Source organism: Cydia pomonella, unplaced genomic scaffold (genome assembly GCF_033807575.1).
Source record: "Cydia pomonella isolate Wapato2018A unplaced genomic scaffold, ilCydPomo1 PGA_scaffold_46, whole genome shotgun sequence".
NCBI lineage: Eukaryota > Metazoa > Arthropoda > Insecta > Lepidoptera > Tortricidae > Cydia > Cydia pomonella.
Window position 1 is genome coordinate 77,691 of NW_026907879.1, and position 22,864 is coordinate 100,554.

The 22,864-nt window shown below is 45.0% G+C and overlaps 3 protein-coding genes across 3 annotated transcripts; 1 reads left to right on the forward strand and 2 right to left on the reverse strand.

Moving 5' to 3' along the window:
• Positions 1–4,068: 4,068 nt before the first annotated feature.
• LOC133534058 (uncharacterized) lies at positions 4,069–4,935 on the reverse strand. The gene has a single exon (XM_061873152.1). The coding sequence runs from the start codon at positions 4,933–4,935 to the stop codon at positions 4,069–4,071; it is 867 nt and encodes a 288-aa protein (XP_061729136.1).
• Positions 4,936–5,063: 128 nt separating this feature from the next.
• Positions 5,064–6,159, reverse strand: LOC133534059 (uncharacterized). The gene is made up of 2 exons (XM_061873153.1): positions 5,343–6,159; positions 5,064–5,254 (listed from the first exon to the last, which is right to left on the reverse strand). The coding sequence occupies exons 1-2, from the start codon at positions 6,157–6,159 to the stop codon at positions 5,064–5,066; spliced, it is 1,008 nt and encodes a 335-aa protein (XP_061729137.1).
• Positions 6,160–20,888: 14,729 nt separating this feature from the next.
• Positions 20,889–22,621, forward strand: LOC133534042 (uncharacterized). Its single transcript, XM_061873137.1, has one exon. The coding sequence runs from the start codon at positions 20,889–20,891 to the stop codon at positions 22,467–22,469; it is 1,581 nt and encodes a 526-aa protein (XP_061729121.1). The 3' UTR covers positions 22,470–22,621.
• Positions 22,622–22,864: the final 243 nt, after the last annotated feature.

Sequence of the window (22,864 nt, forward strand, 5' to 3'; positions counted from 1 at the left end):
ATACTTTTTAATAGAAAAAATTCTTATATTTTCATCAGTTTTTTTTAAAGTTTATTTATCTTTATTAGTCTTAATACTTGATAATTCATATTTAATATTTTTTTTTTCAATTTTTTATTTAGTGTAGATTGTTATTTATAGTGATTTTAAAATTAGCCATTTTTATCGATTCTTTTTTTTTTATGGTAGAGGAGGCAAACGAGCAGACGGATCACCTGATGGTAAGCGATTACCGACGCCCATGGACACCTGCAACACCAGAGCTTTTTATTAACCCGATCCGAGTCCGATTTTGTCGTTTCTTTTTTATCGGCACGCGCTATTTCATGTCTATAAAAATGCTTCATGTTTTTTTAAAAAGATTATTCGACATATCATATATTTTAAAAAAATATATAAAATTGCATTTTTTATTTTATTGCATCTGGAACGCCTACTGAAATGACATATATTTTTTTTAATTCTGCTACCTAAAGGTTGTCTGGAAGAGATCGCTTTTTAGCAATAAGGCCGTCTGTTGTTCACCTCTTCTTTATGTGTTGTATTAATTGTATTGAGGTGTGCAATAAAGAGTATTTCTATTGTATTGTATAATATTATTTCAACTCTCAGTTTTTGCACCTATTTCATTCATTTTTTTTTAATAAGGAAACCTTATTTAATGTGTGGTGTGCTTATCTATATGATCGTTAAATTAAACACGAACTCCACGTATAAATATAAACTATAATATTAAGATCTACAAAAGCGCAATGAACAATGCTATAGCGAGCGAAGCGATAGGTTGCGTTTGCGTAAGCGCGAGCGGCGGGGCAGAGCGGCACAGGTGCGGCGTCGAAGGCGATCGGATGCGCTCTGAGGCTCCGTGCAGCGATCTGGGAGCCGGTCCGTGTAGGTTCCCTCCGCGCGTCTTCTTCGCCCCGCTGTCGCCTGGACGGGTTTGCGAATAGTGATGTGCGCATGCAGTCTTGATTAATGCGCCACATCACCCCCCTGGGAGTACTAAGGTCCATCTGCGGAAAACAAATTAGGAAATCTGACAATGCGACCAGAACGTGTTTTCCTAACAGGATCTTCCTGCTGAGCATCGGAAGACGGGGCAGCAGCTTGCTGACGAGTGTCTCTTTCGGCTAAAGTGAAAGCTGGCTTTACTCTATCTATTGAAACTGTCACAGGTCCTCTATTCGATTCTACTGTAATTGTTTTATCAGTTCTTGAGAGTACTTTGTGTGGTCCAGTGTAAGGCTTTTCCAAGGAACGGCGGACGGCGTCCTTGCGAATGAAAACATATGGTGCTGTTTTGAGATCCTCGTGTACAAAAATGGACTTTGGTGTGTGATGAGATGCCGGCTGCGGTTTGAGGTGAGTAATGTGCTCTTTAAGCCGTGACACGAAGTCGGATGGCTGCAACATGTTGTGAGGGTGTGTGTTAGAATTGAAGAACTCACCCGGGATCCGTAATGGCTCACCATAAACCATCTCCAAAGCCGAGCACCGCAGGTCCGCCTTCCAAGCCGTCCGCAGCCCCAGCAAAACGACGGGGAGCACGTCAGTCCAGCTCTTTTCGTCGTGGGCCATGATGGCGGTCTTGAGGGTGCGGTGGAGACGTTCCACGATTCCGTTCGCCGCAGGATGATACGCCGTTGTGTGGCGCAGGTGTACGCCGCAGAGGCGCGTCAACGCCTGAAAAAGTGTAATCATCAGTTGTAATAACCTGCGGGCAACCAAATCTCGAGACCCATGCTTCACATAGTGCCTTTGCCACCGACTCGGCGGTGATATCATGAAGTGGCAGTACTTCGGGCCAGCGTGTGAACCTGTCTACAGCTGTGAAACAGTATCTGAAGTCGTGTGAAGGTGGGAGAGGTCCTATTAGGTCGATGTGCACGTGGCTGAATCTCTCACCAGGAAGCGCGAACTGCCCGAGTGGAGAAGAGGTGTGACGCTGTACCTTCGACGTTTGGCACGCGATGCAGGCTTGGGTCCAGGCGCGGCAATCTTTCCGTGCGTTGGGCCAGATATACCTTTCCGTGACCAGCTTGGTTGTTGTCTTCACACCTGGATGACTCAGACAGTGTATGGCGTCGAAAACCTGCCGTCGTAGCTCGCGTGGTACGTAGGGACGAGGCCTAGACTGTGAGACGTCGCAGACCAACGTGATGAGGGTGCCTGGTACTTGGACTTCCTTGAGATTGATGGAGAAATTGTTAGGATCTAGTAGCTGTTGCATCTCAGGATCTGCTTTCTGCATACGAGCCAAGGTCTCCACGTCTGGTGGTTTCGAAATGGCCTCGATACGAGAAAGGGCATCTGCTGTAATGTTATCCTTACTAGATATGTGTCTGATATCGGTGCTGAATTGCGAGATGAAATCGAGCTGATTTAACTGGCGAGGTGAACAGTGACGGTCTCTCTGCTGGAATGCAAATGTGATTGGTTTATGGTCGGTGTAGATCACAAAATGCCTGCCTTCAACCATGAACCTGAAATGCTTGACGCTTTCGTACACTGCGAGAAGTTCCCTGTCGTAAGCGCTATAACGAGACTGGGCCTTGTTCATCTTCTTTGAGAAAAATGCCAGTGGCTGCCATTCTTTGTCCACCAATTGCTGAAGCACCGAGCCCAAGGCTGAGTTTGAGGCGTCACATACGAGAGCCAGTGGTGCATTCATTACTGGGTGAGCGAGAAGGGTACATCTAACTATACTTGCTTTGCAGCTGGCGAAGACCTGGAGAAGTTCAGGAGTCCAACTGATGGGATGCGAGCCCTTGACTTTTGGACCGGCTAGCAGGTCATGAAGTGGTGCTTGCTCTTCAGCAGCGTGTGGGATGAAACGCCTATAAAAATTGAATATGCCTAAGAACCTGCGTAGGCCGCTTACAGTCTTCGGGGGAGGGAAGTCTCGGATGACTTCGATTCTGGTATCCAGAGGGCGTGTACCTTGCTCCGATATGTGGAAACCCAGGAAGGTTACCTCGCTCTGACCGAAGACGCACTTCCTCTCGTTGATAAGCAGGCCGTACTCTGCTAGGCGTTTGAAAACCTGCTCCAGGTGCTCTAGGTGTTCGCTGTGGCTTCTGGAATATACCAAAATATCATCGATATAAGAATAGCAGCAATCCATGTCGCGAAGTACTTCGTCGAGAAAACGCTGGAAGGTCTGTCCTGCATTTCTTAGGCCAAAAGACATAAAAGGAAACTCGAAAAGTCCGAACGGTGTGGTTATAGCAGTCTTGGCAATGTCTTCATGAAAGACCGGGATCTGGTTATAAGCTTTGACCAAGTCAATTTTAGAGAAAATACTGCAGCCTGCCAAACTGTGAGCATAGTCTTCAATATGCCTAATGGGGTACCTGTCCGGAATTGTTCGCGCGTTAAGCGCGCGGTAGTCTCCGCAAGGTCTCCAGCCGTCCTTATTTGGAGCGAGATGAAGCGCAGAAGCCCAGGGTGAATCGGAGCGACGAGCGGTGCCATCTCTAACCATCTCTTCGAACTGTTCTTTGGCCACCTTCAATCTATCAGGAGCCAGGCGGCGTGGTCTGGAAAATACTGGAGGGCCAGGTAAGGTACGGATAAAATGAACGGTGTTATGCTTCACTTGACGTGTGATGCCTGACGGTTTGGTAAGTTGCGAGTACTTTGAAAGCAGGGCGTGGTACTCGCTGTCACCGGAAATCGTCTTAATGCTGGAGATGTCACATTTCATCCGTATCGCTGCTGTGGAGAGAAGAGTGAGCTTATCTAATAATCTACCGTCCTGACAGTCCACGAGCAACCCATAGTGTGCGAGGAGATCAGCTCCAATGATCGGCTTGCCAACACTGGCTACCACGAAGTTCCACACGAAATCCCGCCGTAGGCCTAGGTCAAGATGCAGCGTGACGGTTCCAAATGTCTGAATAGGAGTGCCGTTGGCAGCAGTGAGGCTGTACTCAGTCGGTTTGCCATCGGGCCAACTCCCACGTGGCACCACGCAGAGGTCGGAACCGGTATCAATTAGGAACTGCATTTTAGACCTTTTGTCGGTTATGAAGAGGCGGCTTGTGGCGCGGCAATCAGTCGCCGCACTTACTGACAGCCGTTTGCATTTCCCGACGAGTAGTTGCAGGGGGTAGTGCATTTCTTCGCTTTTTCACCAAAAATAGAATGATACCAGCACGTACCTGCAGTTCTACTTCGGCTCCGACCCCTGCTCCTCGATCTCGCGTTGCCTCCTCGACGAGATGTTGAGCGCCCTCGGCCTTGATGCATGGACATTTGCGCAATTTGCTTAGTCATCTCGGACTGTGCACGTGTCAGGTCGTCGATGCGTTTCAATAACCCGCCGAAATCGGACGTCGCGGCCGCAACGTGTAATGGCGGCGACGGTGACGTGGCCTCGCAAATTCTGTCGGCGAGATCTGCTAGCTCCTCCAAACTAGCTGAGGCCTGCGAAATTAAAATAGGTTGAACATGCGTCGGTAGCCTTTTCATCCACATACTTTTCATAAACTCGTCGTTCATTCCGCCGTCAGCCAAATGCTGTAAATGGTGCAGAAATTGTGAGGGCTTACGATCCCCCAGTTCCTCATTAGACAGCACCTGGGTAATCTGTTGCTGACGGGAAACACACAGGTACTTAGTTAATTCAGCCTTTAACTTTGGGTACTTATCAGTAGCTGGGGGATTCTTAATAATACCTTTAATCTCTTTGGCATACCTGTGATCGAGTTGTGCAACGACGCAATAAAATTTCGTGGCGTCGTCCTTAATACCTGACACGTGAAACTGCGCCTCTGCTTGTCCAAACCAGACTTCGGGGTCGTCCGGCCAAAATGGCGGCAATCGAATTGCCACGCGGTTAACGGCCACCGGCGCGCCAACTTGTGCATCAGCAAAATCGTCGACCGACCGAGGCGGCGGCGCCGTGCCCGCGCCGTTACCATCCTCGCTCATAATTATAACGCGATAAAATTTCCCGCGGTCCGTAAGCACTCTCGGGTCACCAATGTGGTGTTCTTATCTATATGATCGTTAAATCAAACACGAACTCCACGTATAAATATAAACTATAATATTAAAATCTACAAAAGCGCAATGAATAATGCTATAGCGAGCGAAGCGATAGGTTGCGTTTGCGTAAGCGCGAGCGGCGGGGCAGAGCGGCACAGGTGCGGCGTCGAAGGCGATCGGATGCGCTCTGAGGCTCCGTGCAGCGATCTGGGAGCCGGTCCGTGTAGGTTCCCTCCGCGCGTCTTCTTCGCCCCGCTGTCGCCTGGACGGGTTTGCGAATAGTGATGTGCGCATGCAGTCTTGATAATGCGCCACATAGGCTTTGACCAAGTCAATTTTAGAGAAAATACTGCAGCCTGCCAAACTGTGAGCATAGTCTTCAATATGCCTAATGGGGTACCTGTCCGGAATTGTTCGCGCGTTAAGCGCGCGGTAGTCTCCGCAAGGTCTCCAGCCGTCCTTCTTTGGAGCGAGATGAAGCGCAGAAGCCCAGGGTGAATCAGAGCGACGAGCGGTGCCATCTCTAACCATCTCTTCGAACTGTTCCTTGGCCACCTTCAGTCTATCAGGAGCCAGGCGGCGTGGTCTGGAAAATACTGGAGGGCCAGGTAAGGTACGGATAAAATGAACGGTGTTATGCTTCACTTGACGTGTGATGCCTGACGGTTTGGTAAGTTGCGAGTACTTTGAAAGCAGGGCGTGGTACTCGCTGTCACCGGAAATCGTCTTAATGCTGGAGATGTCACATTTAATCCGTATCGCTGCTGTGGAGAGAAGAGTGAGCTTATCTAATAATCTACCGTCCTGATAGTCCACGAGCAACCCATAGTGTGCGAGGAGATCAGCTCCAATGATGGGCTTGCCAACACTGGCTACCACGAAGTTCCACACGAAATCCCGCCGTAGGCCTAGGTCAAGATGCAGCGTGACGGTTCCAAATGTCTGAATAGGAGTGCCGTTGGCAGCGGTGAGGCTGTACTCAGTCGGTTTGCCATCGGGCCAACTCCCACGTGGCACCACGCAGAGGTCGGAACCGGTATCAATTAGGAACTGCATTTTAGACCTTTTGTCGGTTATGAAGAGGCGGCTTGTGGCGCGGCAATCAGTCGCCGCATTTACTGACAGCCGTTTGCATTTCCCGATGAGTAGTTGCAGGGAGTAGTGCATTTCTTCGCTTTTTCACCAAAAATAGAATGATACCAGCACGTACCTGCAGTTCTACTTCGGCTCCGACCCCTGCTCCTCGATCTCGCGTTGCCTCCTCGACGAGATTTTGAGCGCCCTCGGCCTTGATGCATGGACATTTGCGCAATTTGCTTAGTCATCTCGGACTGTGCACGTGTCAGGTCGTCGATGCGTTTCAATAACGAACTAAGGTCATTTCTAGGGTTAGTGAATTACTACCGAATGTTTGTTCCTAATGCCGCATCGATTTTGGGGCCACTGAACCGGTTGTTGCAAAAAGGGGTGAAATGGGATTGGACTACAGAACATGATAACGTTTTCTCGAAGATTAAGGAAGAACTGGTATCAGAGAGGGTGTTAGCGCATTTTAACCCTAATTCAAAATTGGTTCTTAGTATTGACGCGTCCTCCTTGGGGCCTAGGTGCTGTCTTAGGTCAATTAGAGGGGGGGGTTGAACGGCCGATTGCTTATGCCTCGAGGTCTTTAAATAGCGCTGAACGCAATTATAGTCAGATGGAAAAAGAGGCTACAGCTATAATTTTTGGTATAAGACGTTTTCACCAATATTTTCATCCTGCGTACTGACCATAAACCCTTAATGTACATTTTCCACCCACATAAAGGGGTACCAGAAGTCTCCGCGAACCGACTTCAGCGTTACGCTTTATTTTTAAACAGCTATAACTATGAAATCGAATACGTTGGAAGCGCAAATAACTGTGCAGATTTTTTGAGCCGCGCAACAGGTGTTAATGAGTCGGTCGCTGATAAAGAGGCGATTACGTCATCCTGCATTCGACCGCCGCAGGCCCACAGATCGCACCCCCCCGAGGGTTGCCCACCTTGTCGTGGTGGAGGGGCTTAGTAGCCGTGGCTTGGTCTCCCACGGTGAAGCGAAGAGGCAACCAGGGCCGGCCTGTTTGAGGTGCTGGCTGGCCCGAGGAGGACGCTCCAAGTGGGCTTGATAAGCCCGCTTGTGACGCGTTGGAGGTGGACCGTCGAGGAAGAGGAGTGTCGGTATTGCGGTTAGCCGTTCTCCCTATCCTCGACGGCCGAGGTGGGATCGCAGGGGAAGAGGCGTGATGGTATCACGATGCGCCACTCTCCCTATCCCCTGCGACCTTGGCGGGGCCGTTCCGCTGTAGCGGCGTTGGTGGGGCTGCAGAGGAAGAGGAGTGTCGGTGTTACGGTGTGCCGTTCTCCCTGTCCTCTGCAGCCGAGTTGTGGTTTGCGGCAGAACCATGGACCTCATCTGCCGCCGGGCGCTGGGGAGTTTTCTGGCGCCCGTGGCCTCCTTGTGGCGGGCTCGGGGGGGTCCGCTACACTGCAGGACGGAGGCCGAGGAGGAAGGCGCGTCGAACCATCTGGCGCGCCTCGCGTGAAGGGCCTTCGGGCATCCGCGAAGGAGCCGCTCGCGGGCGGCTGCCGCCGGTGGGGTCGCGGATGAGTACGCAAGTGTTCCCGTAACTCCACCAATAAGGCGGCGAGGTGGCATATGGGGGGTTTTTAGTGGGTATACCGTGGGCCTCATTAGCCTAGACGGGAGTCCCACATAACCACTCGGGTCACCCCCCGCACCCGGGTGGTATGCGGAATGCATTTTCCCCCTGGAAAAAAAAAAAAAAAAAAAAAAAAAAAAAGGCCCACAGATCGCACGCGCCACCCTCGCTAGATCGAGCAACCTACGTTAGTTTTGTAACGGACGGTGACTTACCTGTTACCATGAGGGAGTTAGTAAGCGCGACCAATAACGATAAATGTTTAGATATCGTAAAAAAATTTGTAGTTTCGGGTTGGCCAAAAAAAGTGGTAAACCCGGAAATACAACCTTATTTTAATTGTAGATTCGATCTTATTTTGGAAAAAGATGTGATTATGCGCGGACATAAAATCGTTATACCTAAATCGTTGCAATCAAAAGTGCTAGACGAATTACATAGAAGTCATTTAGGTATAAACAAAACAAAGTCAGAGGCTCGTTCGCGATTTTGGTGGCCAAACATAGATCGCGACATTGAATTAAAAATAGGCAGTTGCGAGGTCTGTATTCAAACTAAACCCACTCCGCCGCGTGCGCCATTAACGGTATGGAAGTACCCGACCCAGGCATGGTCCAGAGTCCATTTAGATTTTTTTGGACCCATACAAAATACCATGTTCCTCGTAATGGTAGACGCATTTTCGAAATGGGTCGAATGTTTCCCTTTAACTAGCAACTATTCGAGTGCTACCGTGATAACAAAACTTGAAGAAGTTATGTCTCGTTTTGGTATAATGCACACTCTAGTGACAGATAATGGTACATCTTTCACATCTAAAGCGTTTAAACATTTTTGCAAATTAAACGCCATAACGCATATAACTTCTCCAACTTATTCACCGTCGAGCAACGGACAAGTGGAGATTTATGTTAAAATGTTAAAAAAACATATTAAGGGGTTGCTTATGAAGAGAAAAACAATGAGGGAAATAACTAATGAGCGGTTACACGAATTTTTGTTTAGATACCGTAATAGTATACATGCAACAACGGACAAGTCACCCGCCGAACTAATGATCGGGCGGCCGCTACGTAACCGGTTTGATTTATTACTAGTAAACAATGATGCACCATCCTCACTCTCAACAGAATTGCAAAGTAATGTTAATTCTAAACAGTATTTGCAGGCGAAATATTATAAGGGAAACCGAAATGTAGATTTTGAAATTAATGAACACGTACTTACAAAAGTAATTAGTAATAATAAGTGGTTAAAAGGTATTGTTAAAAATAAGTTAGGCCGATGTTTATACGAGATATATTTACCGGAAATGGATCAACTTGTAAAGAAACACAAGAATCAAATATATAAATACAAGGGTTATACCGGGACCCCAACCAATGGGTTAAACGAAGATTCGGAGGACAGGAGTTCCATTTGGGCGATGTTGCCTTATCCTTCGGATCAGAGATTGGAAGGGGAGGAAGAAGAGGAGTGGATTGAAGCCAATTCCGATCCCATAGAAGCCACTACGGCCGTGCAAGGCGGCCAACACGTGCCAACAGCACCGCAAATGTCGCGCGGTAGGGACGCTGCGCACACGCCGTCATTGTTGGGCACGTCTGACGCTCCACCTCCGCTACCATCACGAACCGTACCCATCGCTCCGGCTGTTCCACCGTCATCGAACATTCCACTCGCGCAACAGGAGCCGACGTCTATGCGCCAGCCACCCGGCTCTGCCACCGCGGTACCAGCAGGCAGCGAGGTCGTTCGGAGCGCTCGACTTAGGAATATACCCCGCGTTAATTATAAGTAGCTAGTATTAAGGATTTATGGTGGAGGGATGTTAGGTTAGTTCATATTGTATCTTTCGCGCCTGTACCGATAAGTCAGTGCATTAAATGGTTATAACGCGAGCGCACGTCTTTTATTTATCACAGATAATAATAATAAATAATAATTCAGCCTATATACGTCCCACTGCTGGGCACAGGCCTCCTCTCATACGCGAAAGGGCTCGGGCTATAGTCCCCACGCTGGCCCAATGCGGATTGGGGACTTCACATACACCGTACCGTACACGTTACGTATACACCGTACTAACGTTAGAAATATATTATTAAAAAACATCATAGTGAGACACTAAAAACATATATCTATCTTAATCCGAAGTAAAATAAGTCATTCGGGTGAAAATTATTTGTTAATGTTAACCATGGTGATAAACCGAATCTTTAGTATTTTTATTTATCGACCTACTGTATTTGCAGTTAGGCCGTTACTCATATAAAGTATCCTTGGTATGAGATATTCATATTATAGTTTAATGTTTCAAATTATTAGATTATAAGTTAATCGCCGTCTATATATGGCTAGAATTTATTTTTTTCAGGTGCTAAAGATTTATTTTGATCAGAATTTATTTATTTTCAATTTCTAGCGATTTATTTTCATCAGTTGTATTAAGTTAGTGTCTCAAATATACCATATTTCGATGTTTTGAGTTATATTATTTAAAATCGTATTTCAGTCGTTTAACTTTAACCAATTCTATAATAAAAGAAAACGATCTGATGATCCTTTTTTATGAAAACACATGATACTATTTTAATTGACTGCTAAAGAAATCCAGAAGTATGGTAAATGAAACTGAACCAAAATTAAATCAATGCCTTAGCGAACAACTGTGTAATGGGTTGTGTTTTAAGCCATCAAGTAATTGAAGTTATTATCACTGTATCGAACGCAGAGTAGCCCACCTGCGTAGACTGCAGACCAAGTTCAGGACATAATATGTGTACTATACACAAGTATACTGTGCCAATTGAGTTATGAAGCCTTGTTTAAAAGCATAAAGAAAGTTTAGGTATGTAGGTTCAAAATAAAAAGTACATATTAGGTATATACACATGATATATATATATATATATATATATATATATATTTATATTTTAATACACCTATTAGGATATCAAAACAAAGCCTAATAATCCCGTTTCAATTTGTTGTTCACAATGAAACATAATTCACTAAGATTCTATACACTTTGTGGTCTACTTTACATTCAGTTTAATTCGATTTCAAAAAGTAGAATTAATTCATAAAACGTCCATTTATGAATGTATGAAAGTTCACTAGCGGTCCTTGTCCGCGATACGGAATTAAAGAAGACAGGCGGTACTACTATTGATATCAACTTTAACTAAAATAAGACGTAATTTATGTCAACGATACAACCCAGCGTTACCTCCAGACAGGGTAGGATACGTTGTATTCATTGAGCAGATGGCGACAATGAGAAAATTCAGTTATTAGGCTCATGCACACGCATGTCGGCTTACAGCAGCTCCTGCTGAACGAATAGTGACACAACGAGTCTTTGTAGATACAAAGACTCACGCGTCCTAGCGCGTTTTAAGATTTTTAATTTAAAAATAATAGTTTTTTATTTTATTTTCTCCAAAATGTGTCTAACGTCATTAAAATGCATTAAAATCTCTGATCTATTCAAGAAGAAATATATTTTGGATTTTATCAAATGCAAAAATCCATCATGTTCTTGAAATATAAGAAATATATGAACGTGCATAATTCCATATGCTTTCGGTTAAGTTATGAAAAAATAAATTTATAAGGCTACTATAACTACTACTCAACTTTCGAAGTTATTTCTTATATAACATTATAATTTACCCAAATTCAAATGTTTATTATTGAAGGTGGAGCAACCAATACAAGTAACCTTTGTCAGCACTACCCCTAATTAGGTCTTGACGTCAATGCTTACTTGTCAATACTTTATTATAAATAGCTGTTAAGAATTAGATTTAAGTTAATATTGTATTAATTATTATCTTGGACGTTACACTGTTCGATTAAATAAATTATTTTTAATAATAAATCCAGTCTCTCCATCTTAATTGGCGCTGAGGACAGGATTCCCGTCGTATCCTGACACGTTCAGAAAGCCGATAAAATCTCGCGACTGTACCGTGCCGGACAACGTACGTTTCTACGTTTAAACGGGAATTCGAACAAATAAATTTATTAAGAGGAAGCTGAGTCAAGTTCCTGTGAAGCCGAGCAGCCGAGCAGCGACAGACCTGGACTGGACCCGAGAACAAGTATTTTCAAGATCTACAATATTCCGGAAGGACATGGAAGCTGCGGGACTGTGAGTACACCTTTTCACCATTCCCTCGCTTACTTCCGTTATCTACCAGTAATATTTATACGTACCTTTACGGATTAGACATTGCCTTAATCGTATAGTATAAATAGTAAAGCTAATTGAGAATAAAATTCTTTTCAAATAGCGTGTAGCAGTAAGTAAACACTAGAATATTAGTTAATTTCGAGGTATTTTTTTCTTTTCTCTCACTTCCCTTTAATTCACTTTGCAATAATAATGGAGAACGTTAATAGGGTACCTGCAGAAATAATTAAGGTAATCCCAGTATTCGATGGAGAAACAAGAGCATTACCATTATTTCTTAAAAAATGTGAATATGTTTTACAATCTTTCCCGGGAGGTATCGCACAAAACTTATATTTGCTTCACATTATAACCAGTAGACTTTCTGGGAATGCCGCTAATTTAATAGGAGAAAGGGACTCCATACATACATGGCAAGATTTAAAACAGCTTTTAAGCCAACATTTTGGTGACCCTGGGTCCGAGGAATGTTTGGCAATGGAATTAGAATCACTAAAACGTAATAAAAGCGAAAGTTATTTGGATTTTTGCCACAAAGTCCAACAATTAAGAAGTAGTTTGTTTGCAAAAATAAGTGAAACAATAGAAGACGAAAATTTACGAGCAGCTAAACACCATATCTATAATAACACTTCACTGAATGTTTTTCTTTTTAATTTGCCAGCTTATTTAGTTAGGCTAGTGCGTTTGCGAAATGTCACAACTTTGGAGAATGCTTTAAAAATCGTTTTAGACGAACAAAACTTTCAAACTATATACGACGCTAGGAATCCGAGGATGAATTCAAACCGAAACCAGATTAATAGCAACACTCCAAAATTTGACAATACGCAAAGGCAATCAAACACACCTGTACTTAATAGGACATTTGGTTCAACAAGTACATTCACGCCATATAGCACCAATGTTTCAAACGGCCAAAATAATTCATTCCAATATAGAAATAATCGTCAACAAACTTCATATTCTAATAATAGATTTAACGACAGTAATCCACAACACGTGCCCCGCGTAAGTAGTTCACCGCCAATGCAGGCGCCGGCGCAGACGCCCCGTCAGCAATCTGCTACGGACAATAGGTATCGTACAGGCTATGATGCACAACAACCGGTAGCATCGGGTTCGAATACCGATGTCACTATGCGAACAGTTAATTCGAAGCGTGTTAATTACACAGAGAATAATTACGATTCTCAACAGTATAATGACGGTCAAAATTCTGTCTCGTACTGCGAACCAGTAGAAAATTTTTACGTGGAAGCCTCAATTGTAGGGAGAAAATAATTTTAAACTATAATAAGCATAAAAATCTGCCATACATTCATATACCAGAGTTAGACGCCGTTTTTATGATAGATACGGGCAGTACTCGATCATTTTTAAGTCCACAAATAGCTAACAAATATTACGGAAACTCAAAACGATTTGAACCATTCGAAGTAGTTAGCACACACGCCATAAGCACACATAATGAGACAGCTTACATTAATCTACCAAAAACTTTTAACACTAACGAAAAGCATAAATTTTATATTTATACGGTGGACGAAAGATACGACGGTCTAATAGGCAGTGATTTATTAGATCAATTAGGAGCCGATGTTAATTATAAAACAAGGATGTTAGTCACAAACACCACGCAAATACCAATGACATATAAATCATTTCGAAAAGAAACCTTCAATGTACCGCCGCGAACTGAGGTTAGAGTTAAATTACCAGTTAACTTGTTACATGGGGAAGGAATTTTAAATTTTACCCAGTTCACTAACGGGGTAAGAATGCCAGCCGCTATAGTAAAATGCACTAACGGTTACGCTGCAACTGTAATTCAAAATACAACTGATTTACACCAAAAAATAACAGTGACAGCCCCATTTCGTGTAGAGTTATTTAATCAACAAGCACTTAACATAAATTCAATCAATTCAAATCAACTGGAAATTTCACAAGATGTGGATGAATTATTAGTAAACAACTTAAATAAACTTAGATAAGACCATATGAACGAGGAAGAAAGAACAATAATAGGCAACTTATGTAGAGAGTACAAGGATATATTCTATTGCGAAAATATTCCATTAACCTTCAGTAATCAAGTTAAGCATAAAATTAGGACTAAAAATGAAGATCCCATTAACTTAAAAGCTCATAGGTTACCTCAAACTCAAACTCAGGAAATAAAAAAACAAGTTAGTAAAATGTTACGCGATAATATAATTCAAGAATCACACTCACCATGGAGTGCCCCGGTTCACCTCGTACCAAAAAAATTGGATGCTTCGGGGGAACAAAAATGGAGAATGGTCGTAGATTACAGGCGGCTAAATGACATAACTACTGATGATAAATACCCTTTACCAAACATCAATGACCTTTTTGATATGTTAGGTAAAAGTATGTACTTCACTACGCTAGACCTTGCGAGTGGGTACCATCAGATAGAAGTAGAATCAGAGGATAAACCTAAAACAGCTTTCAGCACACCCTTTGGTCATTACGAATTCCATCGAATGCCGTTCGGGTTAAGAACAGCCCCGGCTACCTTCCAAAGAGCAATGGACAACGTGCTCAGAGGGTTGCAAGGAATACACTGTTTGGTCTATCTAGATGACGTGATAATTTTTTCAAAAAGCTTATCAGAACATGTAGATAAATTAAAGGCCGTGTTTGAAAGATTTCGTCAAACTAACCTTAAAATTCAGTTAGATAAGTCTCATTTCCTTAGAAAAGAAGTCCTTTACTTAGGACAAACAATAACCAATGAAGGCCTTAAGCCAAATAATGATAAAATAGATGCCGTATTAAAATATCCAATTCCTAAGACAGCAACGGAAATCAAAAGCTTTCTTGGTCTTATAGGATACTACAGAAAGTTCATTAAAGATTTCGCGAAGATTACGAGACCTCTTACCGTCTGTCTAAAGAAAGGAAAAAAGATAGTTTTAGATGAGGAATATGTTAACAGTTTTGAAACATGTAAGAAATTGCTAACTAACGCACCACTTCTTCAGTTTCCTGACTTCGACAAACCATTCCTTCTAACCACTGATGCATCCAACTTTGCAGTAGGTGCGGTCCTATCACAAGGACCAATCGGGTCAGATAAACCTGTAGCATATGCTAGTAGATCTCTAAGTGATACCGAGAGTAGGTATAGTACCATCGAGAAGGAACTCCTAGCCGTAATCTGGGCCGTGAAGTACTTTAGACCATATCTTTACGGTAAAAAGTTTACTATCTACACAGATCACAGACCATTAGCATGGCTGTACTCACTAAAAGAGCCGAATAGTAAGCTCACACGTTGGTGATTGAGACTCGAAGAATACGATTTCGAGATTAAGTACAAAAAAGGACAGCAAAATACGAATGCTGACGCCCTTTCTAGAATTAGGATTAATGCCATAGATGATGATTTAGACTCTATAATAGATAACATAGATGAAAACGAAGATCGCGTAGCTGAAGTTAGGAGAGAGTTAGAACAATTAGAGGAAAACATACAACAAAATCGTTCATCGTAACTGGAGACGATAGAAATGTCAGACTCCGAAAGCGAACAGTCATCCGAAATGATAAAAATCTCAGATTCAGATGACAATGCTACAGCGAATTCCGTTTCAAATAGAGAACACGAGGGTATACCAATATTAAAAGAAGCCATAGATAGCAAACCAAAACAAATCTTGGTTCACACGTGGTTTAAAGACAAAATATGCGTAAATGATAGATCTAACAAAAAACAACGTATCACAGAAGTATTTATGCCCATTAATAATGAAAACTTGGTAAAGGAATTTCTTAAAGAATATGTAGATACAAAATACAAATATTTTATTTACTTTGAAGCCCCCAAGTTTAGGAAATCTTTCTCAACAGTAATTACAAAACTCTACAAAAAGGGAACATTAAAATTAATAGAATGTACAGAGCGCATAGTTAATTTGACAGACTCAGAAGTTGATCAACGCGATTTTATCATAAAATATCATGAAGGGAAAACGTGCCACAGGGGAATTAACGAAACACTAATAAAGCTAAAACGTCACTACTGGTGGCCAAATATGAAAGACACCGTTACTGCCATCATAAATACATGCGAACAGTGTAAGTGAATGAAGTACGAAAGGAAACCAATCAAACCCTGTATACAATTAACGCAAACCCAAAACTCACCATTTCAAGAAGTCTTTATGGATTTACTTTACATCGATAGTAAATACTATCTTACAATAGTAGACGCGTTTAGTAAATTAGGACAGGCTATTAATATACCAAATCGTAGCACACCAGAGGTAGTACAAGCGCTTATCAAATATTTTAGTATGTACGGACTTGTCAAGAAAATCAATTGTGATTCAGGTACCGAGTTTAATAACGAACTTATAAAAGAGCTGCTAAAACTTTATAAAATCGAGCTACACATAGGTACTCCAAATAGCCCCAGCTCAATGGCAGTTGTCGAACGATTTCACTCGACGGTTATCGAAATCTATCGTCTAGCTAAATATGAAAGAAGTGATTCAGATGCCGCTTCCGTAATGACCTATGCAATCATGGCATACAATAACTCCATCCATTCGGCTACTGGTTTTACACCCTTCGAAATGGTCTTTGGTAATACGGATTCGAATAATGTATTCGATATCGATAGAGAACGAAATCTCACGCAAAAACTCTTACATGACCATAGGAAGAGGTTAAAGGTTTTATACGAATACGTGGCGGAAAAACTTCATAAAGATAAAGTTAAAGTTAGGGAAAAGAGGGGAGGCGAAGAACCACCGAAAATCAAAGAAGGTGATGATATTTTCATGAAAAATACTAGGACTAGAAAGGCAAAAGATTTACCACGCTTCGAAAAGGCTAAGGTAATAGGTGAACCAAGTAGAATTTTTTTTTTTTATACCACGACGGTGGCAAACAAGCATACGGCCCGCCTGATGGTAAGCAGTCACCGCAGCCTATGGACGCATGCAACTCCAGAGTGTTACATGCGCGTTGCCGACCCTTTAAAAACCTGTACACTCCTTTTTTGAAGAACCCCATACTGTAGACACTCGGGAAAACCTCGGAAGGGAGCTCATTCCACAGCCGGAGCGTCCGCGGGAGGAAATTCCTCTTGAACCGCACAGTACGCGACCATTTAGGTTCTAAGGTGTGAGGGTGAACTCCCTGCCGACGGCGAGCGGTGCGGTGATAGAAAGTGGCCGTTGGCATCATGTCAAACAATTCCTCAGAGCACAGCCCATTGTACAAGCGGTAGAACACACACAAGGAGGCAAAGTCTCTCCTTAGACTTAAAGGTTCAATACCGCTTGTGAGTTTGGGATCGTCAACGATTCGCATAGCGCGCCTTTGGACTGAGTCAAAGGGTCCAAGCTGGCATGCAGGTGCTCCTGCCCAAAGGTGACAGCAATACTCCATATGGGGTCTGACCTGCGATTTATATAGCAGCAGTCTTTGCCCCGGAGTAAAGTATCGCCTCGCTTTATTGAGCACACCGAGTTTTTTGGATGCCAGCGCAGCCTTCCCTTCCAGGTGGCTACGGAATTGGACGTCACTGGAAATGTCGACACCGAGGATCCCAATACTCCCTGACATGGTAAGGGCTGTGTCATGGAAATGCGGGGCCACACTTGGCGGGGAAATATTATTCCAGTTCAATTAAAACAAAGGAAAACTAAGGTAGCTATTAAGAATGTTAAACGTCCTCCACAGGTTAAGAATCGCAATCCTGACACTGATCGACTCGACCTACAGCCTGGAACTTCAAAGCCTTTTTTTTTTTTTTTTGACGGAGTGGGAATGCATTTACGCACAGTGTGTGGGACTCGCCGCTCCTTTCCCCTCTCCTGGCAAGAGGGGGGGAGAATTGGCCCTACCCACTAAACCCACTCCGGCGTTTCACCCACTTTGCCGTTTATGAGGGCGCACTGGGATCGATGACATTCCACCACGGCGCCCTCCGGCAGCCCCGGCTTATCGCCAAGGCACCCTCATAATGGAGGGGGGGATCAGAAACGCTTGATCCCCCTCCCCCGACAACGTCTATGGGGCCGTGCAGTGCGGGTTTGGTACCCGCTGGCCCTACTAAGGCTCGAGGCGAGCATGGGCTCTTCGCCCTCGACCCTGCCGCCTGCGACGGAGAGGAGGCGCATTCGCAGATGCTTCTCGCTCCCTCTCCGCCTTCTCCTTCTGCGACATGACTTTTTCGCAGAAGGAGGCCACCGCTTCCCATTTCCTCTCGCTACCCAGCATCGCCACAATTATGCTGTGTAGCGAGAGGTCCGCAACCCCCGTCACCGCCCTAAGGGCCACTCTTTCCACGGCCCAGCGATTGCACTCTTCCAGAGTGTGCTGGGCCGTGTCATCCGCTGCGCCACATTCGTTGCACTGGGGCCCCGGTTCCCTCTGTATCTTGTGCAGGTAGTGTCCGAAACAGCCGTGTCCGGACACTACCTGCGTCACCCTGAATGTCAGGGCCCCCTTCCTTCTCCCCAACCACTCATCCATTACTGGGAGGATAGCCCCTATGGTTCGGGTTCCATAACGGCCATCCTCCAAGGCATTCCTCCATCTTTCCTTAAGGCGCTCCGCGGCTGCTCGGGCCAACCTCTCCACCTCTCTCGCATCTGTGGGCTCCCCACGCCTCCTGGCCTCCGCCCTCTGCCAGTATCTTTCAGCCAGCACCCCCGCGTCTAGTTCCCACGCCGGAGTGCCGGCAAGGAGGCATGCCGCTGCGTGAGAGGTAGTGCGGTAGGCCCTTACCATCCTCTGGGCCATGAACCTCTGCGGCCGACGGAGCAGTGCCTTCGCGCGTCTCGTCAGCCGTCCGGCCCAGATTGGCGATCCGTAGAGCGCCATGCTCCGGACTACCCCCGCATATAGACGCCTACATGGGGCATTCGGCCCCCCCCAGATTAGGCAAGAGGCGGCCCAGAGCCGAGGCAGCACCCACGAGACGAGGAGCCAGTCTCGCAAAGTGCTCCTCAAAATTCCACTTTCTGTCCAGGACAAGGCCCAAGTACTTGATGTGGGCCTTGACCTGGACAGACTCACCCCCCACCCTTACTCTGGTGCCCTCCGGCAGCTGCCCCCACCCCCTTGTTCGCCCGAGGACCATGGCCTCGGTTTTCGGCAGGGCGACCCGAAGCCCCAGGAGTCCTATGCGCTGCACTGTAAGCTCGGTGGCCACCGCCGCCCTTCTGAGCACTTCCTCTAGCTCCTTTCCCCGCACGGCCACTAGTGTGTCGTCCGCATAACACACGGTGACCATGCGGGGAAGCTGCACCCCCCGGAGCACCCAATCGTAACCGAGGTTCCACAGGAGAGGACCCAGGACAGACCCCTGTGGAACCCCGCACGCCATAGCCCTCGCGCCCCGGATACCCCTCTGCTCATAGAGCACTAGCCGCCCCGTCAGGTAGTGCTCTACAACACGCCTCAGATAAGGAGGCACTCCATGGTAACGGAGTGCCTCCCCAATGACCGTGTAGGGGAGAGACCCGAACGCGTTGGCGATGTCCAGCGACACCGCCACCACTCCCTCCCTATGGACTGTCGCAAGCACCCCGAAATCCCTCAACGCGGCCACCGCGTCTATAGTAGACCGCCCCCTACGGAACCCGAACTGGTTGTCATGTAAGTTCGGGCCCATTTCCACTAGGTGCCGCTGAATACGGGAGGCCAGGATTCGCTCGAAGAGCTTCCCGACCTCATCCAACAGCACGATGGGGCGGTAGCCAGCGGGGGTGTCTGCTGGGCGCCCCTCCTTGCGCAGCAGGCACAGTCGCCCCTCCTTCCAGCATCCCGGGAAGCGCCCCTCCTCGAGGCAGTCCTCCAGGAGGGATCTTAGGCAGTTCCCTAGATGCTTGAGTGCCAAGAAAAGCACTTTTCCTGGCACTCCGTCTGGTCCCGGCGCTTTGCGCGTGGCCCTGACCCGGTCCATGGCCCACTCCATCTCGTCATCCGTTATGGGGGGGGGGACGATCGGTTCTACCGGGTCCGCTGCTGGGGGGGCCATCGCCGGTGGGATGAAGTCTGGTGCCTCCGGAAACAGGCCCTCAACCACTCTCTGGAGGAGTTCTGGCTCCATGGAGTCCATGGGTGGGGCGCTCCGCAACTTGTTGCGCTCCATTCTGTATGGGCGTCCCCATGGGTCCCTATTGAGGGTTGCCAAGAACTCCTCCCACCCCTCGTTCTTCGCCTTCTTAATGGCCTGCTGGAGGGACCGCTTCTTGTCCACCAACGCAGTGCGGAGGAGTTCCTCCTCCTCAGCGGTGTGCCTCCTTCTTCTGCACCGCGTGTAGGCCCGCCGGGCGTTATTGGCGGCCGTGCGTAGGACGGCGATCTCCGGGGTCCACCAGTAGACTTGTTTCTTGCCCCGGGCAGGCCGGGCCCGCGGCATGGAAGCATCACAAACTGTCTCCAGAGACCTTCTGAAGTGGACGGCTCTCTCGTCGATACCTCTTGGGACCGTCTGAGGAGAGTTCCACGCCTCGATGATGGCAGCCTCTTCCGCCATTTCTCTGTCGAGGCGGGCCAACGCCCATCTTGGGAACCTCCCCCTCCCGGCCCGTCGGCTATTAGGACTGGACGGCGTGGCCCTCTGCAGTGGGGAGACCCTCATGCGGATATATAAATGATCCGAGAGGGTCTCTTCGTCTTCTAGAACTCGCCACTCGGCAACGCGCGCTGCCAGGTCGGGGGTCGCAAAGGATAGGTCAACTATAGACCCCCCATTCCAGCGAACGCACGTCTGCGCGTTGCCTCGGTTGAGGAGAACCAAGCCCACCGCCGCCGCCCAAAGTTAAAGTTAGGGAAAAGAGGGGAGGTGAAGAACCACCGAAAATCAAAGAAGGTGATGATATTTTCATGAAAAATACTAGGACTAGAAAGGCTAAAGATTTACCACGCTTCGAAAAGGCTAAGGTAATAGGTGAACCAAGTAGAAATATTATTCCAGTTCAATTAAAACAAAGGAAAACTAAGGTAGCTATTAAGAATGTTAAACGTCCTCCACAGGTTAAGAATCACAATCCTGACACTGATCGGCTCGACCTACAGCCTGGAACTTCAAAGCCTGAAAACAAATCCGGGAATAGCACCGATCAAACTGGGCACAGCAGTGATGAGGATTAATTCATGGACTATTTTTAAGACATTAGACTTAGAATTACTTATAAATGAAGTAGATGTTAACTTTCAACAGTATAGTAAATTAAACATAACTATTTCAAGCAACATAGAATATAAAAATCAATTAGGTAATTCGTGTAAACAAATAGAATCATTTGAATCTAAAATAAGACATAGGATTAATCAGATTTTACCTTTTTCTAGATCTAAACGAGCATTATTTAGTCCTTTAGGTTCAGTAATTAAGTCAATTTCAGGAAATCTAGATGAAACAGACGCAATACGCTATGACCTCGAGATAAGGCAACTTAAAAATGCAGAACATTCAGTAGAACGTAAAGTATCTTTGATGGTGAATAGCCTAGATAAATTTGCCAATCTTGCAGAAATTACAAATTCAAACATTAATATATTAAGTAATAAAACTATTGAATTAGAGTCAGTGTTAGAAAGAGAATCCAAAAGAGATATCACCTTGTCACTTATGAATAACCTGTTTCAAATATCCAACAACTTTCACATTATATACGATTTTATTCAAGAAACAGAGACAGCAATAGCTTTCAGCAAATTACATGTCCTACATCAGTCTATAATAAATTCTACAGAACTTATTCACATCCTTTCAGAAATAACGAAACATGCTCACTTAATTTACCCAGTAGATAGAATAAACTTAATTAAAATAGAACTTAACATTATTCTTAAATCCTATATAGTTAGTAATAAATTAGTTTTTGTATTAGAAGTTCCATTGATAGAACCAAGTACGTATAATTATTACAAGGTAATCCCTATCCCTATTCATAATCATAAAACCCTAAAAACGACCACAATTATCCCCAAACACCCCTACCTAGTGGTGAACAGGTTGAAATACAGGCCCGTAGCAAACGCATGTGAAGAGATCGAGGACAACAAGTTCCTGTGTTCGAGTGATGACCTCGTACCCTACGCCACTGAGACCTGCATAGAACAAATTATGATGCTAAAGGAGAACTACACGAAATGCCACCAGAACGTCATACAAATAGAAAAGGAAAAAATCCAAAGGATCACCGAAAACTACTGGCTGATATATACCGAAAATAACCTAATAGTTACAGAATACTGCAACGAAGAAGTTAACAAACATACCATACAAGGAACCTTCTTTCTACAACCGAAGAAACAATGCAGAACAGAAGTAGGAGACATATTCATTCCAACACCCACAAACACCTCAATGAACGACCTGCAAACGCCGTTCGTACCATTACCAGAATTACGACAGCCCATTAGAGAAGAAGAAAGACGACTAGACCTACAAAATGTGGACTTCAGCGACATCAGGGACGTCATCAACAGTGCCAATCACACATCAGTCATCAGTCAGTCAGATCAACACGCCAGTCAGCGTGAGCGAAAGCAACACGGACGACTTCATTTACGTGGTGAAAAATATTAGTGTCTGGACCATTTTACTATATGTTGTCATTCTTTTAATCATTGTTTTTACTTTATATAAATTTAAACCTTATACAAAGTGTATAGGACGAAATTCTCTGAACCCAACTGTGTCGTCTTCAGATAATTTCTCTCTTGAGGAGAGAGGAGTTAAGGTGGAGGAACCAATACAAGTAACCTTTGTCAGCACTACCCCTAATTAGGTCTTGACGTCAATGCTTACTTGTCAATACTTTATTATAAATAGCTGTTAAGAATTAGATTTAAGTTAATATTGTATTAATTATTATCTTGGACGTTACTCTGTTCGATTAAATAAATTATTTTTAATAATAAATCCAGTCTCTCCATCTTAATTCGCTCATATTGCATATAATAAATAGGGCAAGGGCCAAG

Excerpts from the sequence above, each read along its gene's own strand:
- LOC133534058 (XM_061873152.1), bottom strand. The coding sequence starts at position 4,935 with ATGAGCGAGGATGGTAACGGCGCGGGCACGGCGCCGCCGCCTCGGTCG.
- LOC133534059 (XM_061873153.1), bottom strand. The coding sequence starts at position 6,159 with ATGCACTACTCCCTGCAACTACTCATCGGGAAATGCAAACGGCTGTCA. Across the intron at positions 5,255-5,342 it reads TCACAGTTTGGCAGGCTGCA|GCGACAGCGGGGCGAAGAAG; the intron begins GTATTTTCTCTA and ends AAACCCGTCCAG.
- LOC133534042 (XM_061873137.1), top strand. The coding sequence starts at position 20,889 with ATGTTAAACGTCCTCCACAGGTTAAGAATCACAATCCTGACACTGATC.